Source organism: Eretmochelys imbricata, chromosome 1, assembly GCF_965152235.1.
Source record: "Eretmochelys imbricata isolate rEreImb1 chromosome 1, rEreImb1.hap1, whole genome shotgun sequence".
Classification (NCBI taxonomy): Eukaryota; Metazoa; Chordata; order Testudines; family Cheloniidae; genus Eretmochelys; species Eretmochelys imbricata.
Window position 1 is genome coordinate 136710613 of NC_135572.1, and position 13580 is coordinate 136724192.

Consider the following 13580-nt stretch of genomic DNA (forward strand, 5'->3'; position numbering starts at 1 on the left):
GATTCTAGGACATGCGCTATGGTGAACTGCCAGTATGGATGTGAAGAAGTCAAAGAGGAGGTGCGGTGTTTGTGTCCATCAACTGGACTTCAGTTGGGACCAAATGGAAGGATGTGTATAGGTATGTGTGGCGTGATTTTTTGTTTCCTACTCTCAATTTTTTTCTGTAGAGCCCATTCAGAATGAAGTCCTGAATCTTAAAAAACTCCGTATGAGGCTGGTGTTGGACTACTGACCCCTCCCCGCAGGCTCAAGGTTAGGGCCTCTTGTTTTCAGTGTGTGACAAAGAAATTATCCCTACTATTTTCAGAACATAGGAAAGAATAGTAGTGTGCTTAAGATCCAAAGGTCAGTCTCATTGCTAACGAATGACCAACAGTGCAGGGGTAAAATAGGAAACTCCTTCCCAACAATCATAGAATCATAGAATATCAGGGTTGGAAGGGACCTCAGGAGGTCATCTAGTCCAACCCCCTGCTCAAAGCAGGACCAATCCCCAACTAAATCATCCCAGCCAGGGCTTTGTGAAGCCTGACCTTAAAAACTTCTAAGGAAGGAGATTCCACCACCACCCTAGGTAATGCATTCCAGTGTTTCACCACCCTCCTAGTGAAAAGGATTTTCCTAATATCCAACCTAAACCTCCCCCACTGCAACTTGAGACCATTACTCCTTCTTCTGTCATCTGCTACCACTGAGAACAGTCTAGAGCCATCCTCTTTGGAACCCCCTTTCAGGTAGTTGAAAGCAGCTATCAAATCCCCCCTCATTCTTCTCTTCCGCAGACTAAACAATCCCAGTTCCCTCAGCCTCACCTCATAAGTCATGTGTTCCAGTCCCCTAACCATTTTTGTTGCCCTCCGCTGGACTCTTTCCAATTTTTCGACGTCCTTCTTGTAGTGTGGGGCCCAAAACTGGACACAGTACTCCAGATGAGGCCTCACCAATGTCGAATAGAGGGGACCGATCACGTCCCTCGATCTGCTGGCAATGCCTCTACTTATACACCCCAAAATGCCATTGGTCTTCTTGGCAACAAGGGCACACTGTTGACTCATATCCAGCTTCTCGTCCACCGTAACCCCTAGGTCCTTTTCTGCAGAACTGCTGCCGAGCCATTCGGTCCCTAGTCTGTAGCGGTGTATGGGATTCTTCCGTCCTAAGTGCAGACTCTGCACTTGTCCTTGTTGAACATCATCAGATTTCTTTTGGCCCAATCCTCCAATTTGTTTAGGGCCCTCTGTATCCTATCCCTACCCTCCAGCGTATCTACCTCTCCTCCCAGTTTAGTGTCATCTGCACTATGCACAATGCACAGGGCTCATGGCAAAGCCACAGTTGACCCCACAGTTGGGATCTGGGGGCCCACTGCTAGTTGTACAGCATATTTAGAGCTGACGGCAAGGCTTCCACTTTGTTTCTGTCTGAAGATCACCACTTGTTTCAGTTAGGTTATCTGTACATTCAGAGGTCATTTTATTTCACTTACGGTAACCCTAAGGATACTTATTTCATTTTAAGAGGGAACATAGTCAACAGCATGCACTAGATACACAGCAGAAATCTTAAACTGCACACTTATGTCCTCTTAAAGGGAGGGCAAAAGAACTTCTTCAGGTATGTCTGTGCCACTGGCTTGAGACTATCAGATAAACTTATTTTCAGAACATTGTACTCATTTCACACAACAAAAATCATTAGGCATACGAGTTCATTTGCAAGCTTCCAAAAGAGATTTAGGTGTACCAGGCATCTGCAAACTTTGCAATTTCGGCATTCCAAGACTAGTTCTGTATCTCACAAAAATACACAGAGAGTTTGTGTAACTTCCATTCCAGTCAGGCAACTTTAGCCAATTGAAACGCCTAATTAGAGCCAGGCAACGATTGATTTTTTTCTCCCAGTTTGGTAGTAGTTACAAAAAACTGAAAAACAAATTTAATTCAGGTCGAACTGAATCTGAAAGTTTTTTGGAATTTGTGGTGAATTGAAAAAGTCCATCTTGGTTTCGTTGTAGAGCAGGGATTCAAACGTGGGGCCCCATCATCTCAGATGAGTGCCCTACCCACTGGCCCAAAGATTATGAGGGATGGGGAAGAGACAAGAGCGACAGCACCAACTCCTCTTTCTTCTCCTTCTCTGGCCATTTTCTGAATGGCTGAAATTATTTGTGTGAAATTTTACACATAGTTTCAGGTTGACCACAACTGCACGTTTTGCTGAATAAACTTTTCATTCAAAAAAACTTCACATAGCTCTACTCATAACTAAGAAAACTGTATTTTCTGTGGTTGACCCAAAAGTACAGTAGAAATACCTCCTTTTGCGCTTAGAGTATTACTTGTGAAAATGTCTCTGACAGAGATGATGATGATGATTTCATGCATGTACACAGTCCCTATCACAATGGTATCTGATCACACTACAAGTGGTTTGGGTTGGAATCCAGATTATAAAGAACAGCTGTGCGGGCAATATCTGATAGGAACAGAGGAATACAGTAGCTATTCAATTTCAGATGTTGCTGAGGAATACATTTTATAGGAATACACTCTACAGCCCAAAGAATATTTTGGATCATGGAGAGGTTTGACATGTCAAACACACAGGAAATGAATTTTAACAATATTGGCAAAAAAACATGCATAAGCTTTCAAGCAACAAATCAATTAAGCACGTCAACCTAGACACACTTTTTCTAAGGAGAGACATACCATAGGAGTTGTCCTTTTGACACAAAGCTGCAACAGTACACCATACACAAATTTCATACGTCCTGAGTGTTTTATCGCTCTATGAGCTATAGAGTGAACCCATATGGACATTTGGCTCAGCTTCCAAACCATAAACATGCCATAATGGGTGTTTCTTTCCTTGAAAATGAAATGAATGTGATTGGAAATGTCCTGGTTTTGGGTGTATCAGCAGGATTCTCTAACCAGCCTTCTATTGTAGTTTTATTATTAACATTTGTTTTAATTATTTAAGAGGTATTTGAAGGCAGACAGTCAGGAAGCATGTGTTTAAATACAACAGACAAGAGCTTCTCCTAAATCTCCTAAATTAGAGCTTCTCCTAAATCTTTCTTTTAGCTATTCATACATCCATTTTGATTGTTTCATATGTTTGTTTAGCTTATGAAGTACCTCGGTACATTCAGCATACATCTTAAAACACTAAAAAGGAGTTTAGATAAATGCTAATGCTCCAGTAGAAATGGTGTAAACATGAGCAAAAGAAAGGATAGTCCAGTGGTTAGGGTATTAACCTGGGACTTGAGAGATCTGTATTCAATTATTTTCTCCATCACAAACTTCCTGTGTGACCTTGGGCAAGTCGTTTGGTTGCTCTGTGACTCAGTTTCCCCTCTGTGAAATGGGGATAAAAGTACTTCCAACCTCACAGGAGTATTGTGAGGATAAAAACATTAAATATTGTGCAGGGCTCAGATACCAAAGTAGTAGGGATCATGTAAGTACTTACAATAGACAAGCAGCCCAACAGGAAAGGTTTAGTATAAGTAAAATGGGTTGAAAATGCTGCACTATTTTTGGATCCAAAGAGCAACACATCTCAAACATTCTAGTTGGTCACAATTTTAAAAACATCTAGCAACTATGGGACTAGATTTCCACCTAGGCCTCAGCCCAGCCTTCTTGTGTGCATAGCCTGCACCCACTTAATGTGCACCTGCTTTTTTTTGGCCCTCAGAGTTAATCGCAGGCACAATATTAGCAATTTCTAGATCAACACCAAAATGGTGCACACACTTCAGGTAGCTGGCCATCTGTCTGCTAATATTTGAATTCACAATTAGTTGTGTACACAATCCTGAGTCCTATAGGCCACATTTTGGAAATCTGGACCATAACCTGCAAGCTGCCTGGCAACAACTACCCAAGAATCCAAAGGAATAAAAGCTGGGAATGATCTAGAGATAATGAGCTATAGAATATTTACTCCATAAGATAAGAATCCTCCCTGACCTGCATTATGGCTATTCTGCATTCAGTACTCCCTCTGTTATCAGTGGGTCTTCTGCACCTGGAATGAATGCAAACTAGGCAATACAGATCAAGACTGAGGAATTCACAGAGTGGCTCAGGGGAAGATTTTGACTTTAAATGAATTAAAAAATTTAGTAAGTGGACATAAAATGGAGATATTTAAAGAGTTGCAAAGAGTTTTAACCGTGTAATCCAAAACTGACTGTTGTGCAACGCCTATACTAATACTCCCCCACCAAAACACTTTGAGGGCACTGAGTAAAACTTGTTGTATAAGGAGTCTTGCTCCAAGACTCCGCAGTTCTGATTTTTCTTCACATACAAGCAAATGCTTACAACAGGGATCGGCAACCTTTGTCACGCGGCCCGTCAGGGAAATCCACTGATGGGCCGGGACAGTTTGTTTACCTGCAGTGTCCGCGGGTTCAGCTGATTGCAGCTCCCGCTGGCCGCGGTTCAGCGTTCCAGGCCAATGGGGGGGCTGTGGGAAGCGGCGGCCAACATATCCCTCAGCCCGCGCTGCTTCCCACAGTCCCCATTGGCCTGGAGCGGCGAACCGTGGCCAGTGGGATCTGCAATCGGCTGAACCCGTGGACGCTGCAGGTAAACAAACCGTCCCAGCCTATCATTAGATTTCCCTGCTGGGCCGCGTGCCAAAGGTTGCCAATCCCTGGCCTACACCATCAAGTTTGGATATTTGACTGTTGTATCAGATACATTTAATATACCACTTCACAATGCTATATTATAAGTAATAATAATACAGTAATTCCTCACTTAATGTTGTCCCAGTTAACATTGTTTCATCGTTACGTTGCTGATCAATTGGAGAACATGCTCGTTTAAAGTTTTGCAATGCTCCCTCATAACGTTGTTTGACAGCCACCTGCTTTGTCCACTGGTTGCAGAAAGAGCAGCCCATTGGAGCCAGCTGGTGGGGGCTTGGAACCAGGGTGGACCAGCAGACCCCACATCAGCTCCCACTCCCCTCAGCTCCCTGTGCTGGAGCCACCCAGCAGGCTGTCAATTGCTGGGCAATTCAGGTGTCCCTCCCCCCACTCCCCTGCCATGTGCTGCTCCTGCCCTCTGCCTTGGAGCTGCTCCCGGGAGCCTCCTGCTTGCTGTTCAGCTAGGGGGGAAGAGGGGTGCTAATGTCAGGGTGTCCCCCTACCCCCGCTCCTGCCCCCATTCCTGTACCCCATCTCCATAGAGCAGGGGGGACACACAACAGGGCTCAGGACAGAGGGAGCTTGCTGGCAGCAACTGCTGTCTCAACTTGCTGATCTACTTGAAAAGGCAGTGTACTTAGAGTAATGTCAGGGTATTTAAAGGGGCAATGCGCATCTCTCTCACACACAGGGTGTGTGTCTCTGTCTCTCTCTGCCATGCTGTCTCCCTTCCCTCCATTCGTGCTGCCTTGTAGAGTGTGAGGCTATATTAACAACAGTGTATTAACCCTTGAGGGCTCAGCCGAGTGCTAGTTCATCATTTAGCAGTAAGGCATTCCCTGGGAAATATCCCACCCTCTGACTCCACCACCTCAACCAAGCTTCACAATCATCATTGCTGTGTACAGTACTAAATTGTTTGTTTAAAACTTATACTGTGTGTGTGTGTATATATAGTCTTTTGTCTGGCGAAAAAAATTTCCCTGGAACCTAACTCCCCCCACTGCATTTACATTAATTCTTATGGGGAAATTGGATTCACTTAACATCGTTTCGCTTAAAGTAGCATTTTTCAAGAACATAAATACAACATTAAGCGGGGAGTTCCTGTAGTTAAGGACAATGGTTTGTCATCGCAAATTCTATCTAACATCACAGTTTGTTCATATGGGGTTGCGGGAGGGAGAGGGAAGGCAAATACCATCAATTTTTAAATTCCATATGTCACCAGTTGCATTATTTTAATAAAAATGTTACTTCATTTTGCAATAAGAAAAAAAAAATTAAAACCTATTTAACGTATAACCACTCCAGATCAATGAAGAACCTTTCAAACCATGGTTCTCTGGCATTTTCCATACCAGGAGCCCTTTACCACTTATCAGGAAGGGCAGGGTGGTCGCATGCCCCGACAGCTGTCTCCTACCCCCAGGGACTCATGACTTCCAGCCTGAGTTCTACCCATAATTTCATACTTTTCTGCCAGAGCGAAAGGATTTACCACTGCAAGCAGCAGGGCAGGAAATCAGGAGAGAAAACTGATGTTTTTTCTTCACTGGTGCTTTCCCACCTCTGCAAAAGGCCTTATCTTAAGAGTCTTCTGCTGTTTCCTCCCAACCCCCCACCCCCTCCACCCCCACCACCACCAAGAGAAATCACAATCTGTGAAGTACTTCTCTCCCCCACGCATATTCCATGACCATATGACAAACCATTACCTTTAATGGTTCCTGCTGTCTCTCAGCTTGTCACACAACCTAATTTTAACTTGGCAGCTCTCAAGGTTTTCAGTGAACTTGGCTTTACTGTTACCATCATATCCACCTAATTATATGCAAAACAATCCCCAAATATAAAAGTCACAGGACATGTTTTATAACATGGACATTTTGAAATGTGTGGTTCCAGTGACAGCTGTGACCAAAGCACACCTTGCAAGTGACAACTAGCAGTGCATTTGCTTCCTCCTTTTCCTTCTGCTTGATCTTACCAATTTCCATTTTCCTTGCCCTAGATATTGACGAGTGCTCCACTGGCAAAGCTATTTGCTCTTATAACCGCAGATGTGTCAACACATTTGGAAGCTACTATTGCAAGTGTCAGATTGGTTATGAACTGAAATATGTCAGTGGCCATTATGACTGTGTAGGTAAGATTTAGGCACTAGGTTGGTTTGTCTCTTCCCTTTCCTCAATGTATATCTTTCATGTTATTACATGGTGGTCAGTGGATTTTGCTTTAAGCATGAATATTGGCTTCTGCTTGAGTGCAGCTCAGAACCAGATGTAAAATATCATTTAGAGTCCTCCTTGGGATATTGACTAATCTCTGCAGCCTGGTGACTGAAAAACTATATATAGCAATGAAAATTTACAATGGCAACTGCAATTTATATTGCCTTATCTTGCCAAGACCTCTCTAGGAAATTTCACAAAAGAAGTACAATTATTTGTAATAAATCTGCAACAAGGGAACAATGGATTACAAGGGAGTGCTCACTTTTGATTTAAGAATGCTAATTGAAAGCTCACTTGTTTGGATTAAAACCAATCGGGTAAATTCATTTTTCAGCTCTGATCGGCATAGTGAGGTGCAGCTTCCTATGCTTTCATTAAGTTGTAACACAGTGGAAAGAGATGTTTGTTTGTTTGTACAGCTCAGATAAGAAAAAATAACTGTCTAGAAAAAGCAGGTTTTAATTACTTTGAAGAACTGTGTTACATCTCTGATCTTTCAGATGCAGAGACAAATACAGATGAAAATACTCTGTCATTTTAACATACACAGATGCAAAAACAAATGTCAAACCTCTCTAGTCCCTTGTTGCAGTCCATTAATTAGAGGCCTCACATATTACATAAGAAGAGCAAATTTGTAGTTGATGTGGCAGGCACTGAAAAATGTTGCTTTAATGATACAGTACGTAAGGGCCTGAGAGAATTGGAATTACACTGAGCACATACAAAAGAGAACTAATGTTTGTCTTGTTTTTGAGAGTTTTTTTTTAAGGCAAATTTAGGAGAGTGGAGTCTTGGTTTCCTGTTGTACTCAAATCCCAGGAGCCTTAAAACTGAAAACCATAGCCTTGCCCCCCCCCCCCCGCCCCATATATGTATGTGCATAGACAAAATGGTGAGACCAGGCCTAAGGCTTGCAGGTCTGAATCTTATTGACAAATACATCAGCCTTTTGATGCAGAGTTCTCTGTTACTTGTGTGTCCATGCAGACCCATGCTGTACCTTTGACCTGCTGGGTGTGAATCATGGGTGGGTAACATATGAATGGGTGCAAAACTTTACCTTTGTAAGAACTTAGCTCCCTCATGTGGGAGAAACCAGAAAAGCTCTTGTGCCATTCAGTAGCAAAATCAAATGGAACAAAACAATTAAATCAGTTACTGCCACTGTTTAAAATGTTCTGATGTCAATTTAAAATAATGGTTTACTGAATATATCAATTATATTTCCAGCAGCATCCTGTACGTGCCTGGCACTTCTCAAACAAATATAAGAACCCCCTGCCCTGTGGATCTTACAATCTACAGGCACAGTTCTGCCAGTTCTTACTTGCAATGGATTGTTCGTGGAGTGAGGTGCTATTCCATGCAAGGAGGGCAGAACTAGAGCCTAAATGACTGCATTTCATCATAGTCATGCTTACTTTCATGGGCCCTTTGTATTTTGTTAGGAGAGCAACATTTACAATCTCAGGGCCCAATCCTGCTCTCACTGAAGTCATAAGCAAAACCTCCATTGACTTCACTGGGAGCAGGATCAGGCCCTAAAATTATTATACTACAAGTCATGCTCAGACACACAAGCCAAAAGTTTTGGTCTTGAGAAAGAAGCAAGAGTCCATAGCCAGAGCGGATTCTTCTGTTAGCAGTGGTCTCAGGTTCTAATGCTGGTGCTTAAACTGTCTGAAAACAGATGACTGCCACAGGCAGATTGTTATGAAACTATGATTTGAATGAAATTTTCACTGAATTATCCCTTTTCTAGATATAAACGAATGTGCTGCAAGTACACACAAGTGTAACGTCCATGCAGAGTGCCTCAATACTCAGGGATCCTTCAAGTGCAAATGTAAACAGGGCTACAGAGGTAGTGGATTTGAATGTTCTGGTAAGTAACTGCTGATCCCCAGAGATGCATTGCCTTTACTTTTCTTAGGTAACTATGGGATGATTATTAGAACCCAGTCCTGCATTCCTTAGCCAGACAAAACTCCCACTGAAGTCACACACATATTACAAAAGTAATCTCTTATTGCATATGTAATAAAAGTATTATTTTGGCCAAATTACATTCTGTTACACCGGTGGGATCCCACTGGTGTAATGGTGAGCAGAATATGGTCTTATCTATCTTCTCTCCCTAAAGAAATCTGCTGCAGTTTTTCCTCAAAGGCTTGGCCTCTTGAACTATTCAGATCTTTCTAGAAGAGTTGCAAACAAGCTCAGGTAAAATGGGTGTGGAGGGAACAGGGCTTGCTTTTCATGCTAAAATGTTTTTGTTTATAGTTTTGTCTTATGTCTTCTCTGTCCACAAAGATGTGTATGCCAATTCCTAAATGAAAATGACCCTCCAAAAAAGGAAAAATTAAACATAAAGACAAGAGCAGCCTATTTAAGTGCACCTTTTTATTTTCTGGGGAAAGTTTCTCCGACAACTTAATTCAATAAATCTTCCTCAGGGGAGATCTGAAAATGTTTCCATTCATCAGAGGAAGAATGTTGTGAAAATATTCTCATAAACTCTTATTTACTTTGTATGTTACAGTAGCCTTTTCCATGGGTCCTGCTCCATTAATCCTTTTAAACTTTAGTGATTGGGTATGGACCTCCCTCAGCTGGACCTTTCCAAGTCCCTTCTAGCCCTGCATTTCTATGATTCTATGTAATTCTATCATTTATTTGTATTACACTAGCACCTCCAAAATGTGCTGTGACGTTATGTTCTATACAGGTTCTTATTCCCGTTACTGTGGTATCTCAAACCTTGCAGTGATACCTTAAAAAGCATGACTAGCATCTATCATGTTCTAGATGCTGTACATAGTGACTATTAATGCAAAATCCTTTTTTGTATCAATACTGAATCTGTTAGGCTCAATTCAGACCCAACATGAGTGAAGTCAATAAGGACAATACTATTTCGGGGCTGAATTTGGCCCATTGTCTATTAATTTCTTAATTCTAGTGCAAAGGTATATGGCCGTGGAGAGCAGTTTTCAAGTTCAGTGAACACTATATACTAACTACACCTTCCAAGTTGCAAAGGACAAGAATGTAGTCAACATCGAAAGGGTGTTAAGATTACAGCGCTAATATTATCCCTGCTTTGTCACCACTCTTTGACATACCTTTCCATCAGGTAATTCTGGGGCTGACTTGCATGATACTTAGAGGTTCAGAAATTTGGACCACATCAAACTGATTTACCCAAGATCAAGCAAAAATATCTAATTTTGGTCAGATTTTGTACATAGTTCGATTTAAGAGCATGACTCTGACATGCCAAAAGAGTGAGTGTGTGTGTGTGAGTGAGAGAGAGACTGTATACTGCCAGAACTTGTAGCAAAATATACTAAATTCTACTTTGGGTTGACAGTTTTACAAGTTTGTCCTTTAGGACAAATTATGATGTTGCAACATCTTCTAAGTGTAACATCAAAACGCAGTGCAAATACAGTGAAAACTTAGCTTGCTCAAAACTGGGACAATCCTGTGAAACGCAAGACGCAAGATGTGGGAGTTTTCCATACACTTTTAATGGTCCCTAGTACCTATCATGGTAGCACTGGGCACCTTTATAGTACTTTGAATACAAGACAAAAGTGAAATTGACCGAAACCTGAAAATTTAGATGTGGAAGTTTAGTCTCTCATGGGAGTTGTAGTTCAGGTACCTCATGCCTGCAGTCTCCTCTATGGGCAGGGCTCTCCAGCCAGACTGCATCACCCTTGATGAACCCTAGTGGTTCAGCAAGAGGGGACACTGGTGCATCCTGGGAGACATAGTTTGCTTTACAATACATTCTAACGGAAACAAAATGTTTCTATTTGAGTCCACAAACAAAACAAAACAAAAATTGATGAAGAAATGTCAAAATGTTTCATTTTGATTGAAAATTTCTGTATCAAAGGTTTTCAATTTTTCTAGGAAAAGCTGAAATCTTTCATCGGGGAACCCTATTTTCTGACCAAATCTATGCATGAGTTATTTTTACGTAAACAGAAATATTTCAAAGATAAATATGCATCACCCTGTTATATTTTACAAGTTACCTGAATGAGAACAAAGGAAGAATTTTTGAGCATATGCAATGGTTATTACACACTTTACAGGGGCTAGTCTTATAGACTCATCAATATTAGAGACTGAAAAATCCCTGTTAGACCATCTACTCCGTCTCTCTGACAGTCTGGGATTGTTCACTACAATACAGTTTCTAGTATTCTGTCCTAACTTGTTGAAGTTTGTTAACTATCCAGAAGAGGAAAAAAAGTAGCACATTATTAAAATTTGCAGATGATAGTGAATTAGGAGGTATGAACTCCAGAGAGAACAGAGAAATAATACAGATAAATAGAGAAATTAGAAACATGGACAGAAAGGAATAAAATGAGAGTTCAATTGGGAAAATGTATGCAAGTCTGGTAGAGAAAATAATCTAAAACATACTCAGAGGGAGGGCAAACCTGGACAGCATTGGTGCTAAAAGAGACATGTGTAGCAGCTGACAACAAAATAGACATACAGACTTCTACTGAGCAGCTAAGTGCTCCCAATTCAAAAGGCAATGGGAGTGAAATCCTGGACTTTTTGAAATCAATGGGTACTTTCACCCTGGTAATTTAGGGTAGTTGGTATCTTGCATGATTAGTCCTAAAACTATACCATATTTGGGAGAGGCATCGCTAGGTCTGGATAACAGTTTTCTACGGGATACTATGAATGATTTTCCATTGCAATGGTATTAGATTTTACTAATGCATGATAAATCAAAGTGTTATGCTACAGGTTAGCCATGTAGCTGTCATTGCTTGTAATGAGAATCATGTAGCTAAACCTCTTAACATCACTGAATAATTACAGAGGTTAATAAATGTAAAATCCAGATGTGGGTTGCTGGTTTTTAATCTATATATAGAACGGAAAATGGCTACTACAGTGAACTGCATACAGAATACTGCATGTATACATGACAAATACTGCATGACAAAGCCATGGCTGGGATGATTTAGATGGGGTTGGTCCTGCTTTGAGCGGGGGTTGGACTAGATGACCTTCTGAAGTCTCTTCCAATCCTAATCTTCTATGATTCTATAGCACTGTCTGTGGTACTTCAGGTTTACTTTTGCCTCTCAGTTTGTACATTTGAATGGCATGTTGAAGTGTGTTTCTGAACTGCCTCTGAGAACCTACAAAATTGTAACCCTTTTATCTTTCCCTGAAGGGGTGTTAACCGTTCCCACATCTGGCCTTCATCTTATTCCAGTCCACTGCTTTTGTCAGGCCTCTGTTTCTCCTGACTTCTGGTTGTGTATTGACTAAGTACATTTCACTGTTTCTAAGTGAGCTGTAGCTCACGAAAGCTTATGCTCAAATAAATTGGTTAGTCTCTAAGGTGCCACAAGTACTCCTTTTCTTTTTATCCTCATTTTGGCACTTCTCTTGTGTGTGATAGCTCTTCCATTACAAGGACAGTCCATATTTTACTGTATCACAATTCCATAGGAAGAAGGATTACATTTTTCCAATAATGTCCAAAACAATCTAGCTGCTATCAATATAAAAAAAATTATTTTGCAGTTCTGTTTAAAATGAAGGTTCTTTACTGGAGCATTAAGTGAGCAGGTCAAGGGATCTTTAGAATGCTGGCACTTTGTCATAAAATGAAACTTTCTAGCAACTTCTTCCCCAAACTGCCTAGTTCCTGGACAATATGTACCCCTTTACCCACAACTCCCTCCAAGAAAGCACCTCCCTGGTAGCAAAAATATTATGTATCTTAACTGGAGTCCGATGCTATCCATACAGTAATTTAGACATTTATTTTTCTATGTGCTACACAAACTGAAGAGACCCATTCATAGAGATCAACTTATTTGGCCAGGTCCCTTTACCATCTTTTCATCAATGTTGTCAATATCTTTTTCCACTCAAATTTGTATATATCTTAAAAATTAAATGAGCTTGCTCCTGGATCAACTCTTGAAATGTCTTAATGGGAGTTTTGTAAATGATACCAAGTTTCTGTGCATTCTCAGATTATTTTGCAGTAATTCCTAAAGAAGAGTGGTAGTCTTTCTATAGGATTTGTAAACCAACCTATGTAATTTTTAAAATTTGAAACAGTAGCATTTTCTACTAAATGCAATCAATTTTTAGAGTTATTACTCTGGAATCCTACTGGTTGCATCCCTATTAAGTTCTATAGGAATTTTCCATAAGGTTAGGAAATTGATATATGTACACACATGCATGCTCACTCTTTCACTTTTATACACAGAAGTTAGAAACTTGTTTTATAAACAAACCTCTTAGAAAACCTGGCAGGTGATAATCCTAACGTGCGGTTAGGTGTCAAAGAGGAGCCAATATATAGCATATAGGAGTTGACAGCAATAACTCTTCTCTGTTGGGACCTGTTGGTTCTTATGTACCAATTCCCAGCCATGGTTACAGGGGCACATGTGAGAGAAAGGAATGTACATCTCCATCTTTTTGTTCTTCCTCTCAGGAGCAACGTTCCTCTTTGTATAGCACAGCATACGAAAAGCTGGAGTCTAGCAATTGTTCTATGTTCTTTCCAACTCAACCTGCTTAATTCAGGCATTAGTCACCTAATGTGACTAATTAAGTCCCTTGGTTTCCTAGTCTTGCACAGAATGTGTTTA

General features: G+C 40.9%; 1 protein-coding gene across 1 annotated transcript in view; it reads left to right on the plus strand.

Annotated features, from left to right (window-relative positions):
- The window catches only part of EGFL6 (EGF like domain multiple 6), a 66137-nt gene that overhangs the window by 29184 nt on the left and 23373 nt on the right, over positions 1-13580 (plus strand). Inside the window, exons 5-7 of the mRNA XM_077807172.1 lie at positions 2-121; positions 6690-6824; positions 8678-8800. Coding sequence (XP_077663298.1) covers positions 2-121; positions 6690-6824; positions 8678-8800 — 378 coding nt within the window. The remainder of the gene's footprint in view (position 1; positions 122-6689; positions 6825-8677; positions 8801-13580) is intronic.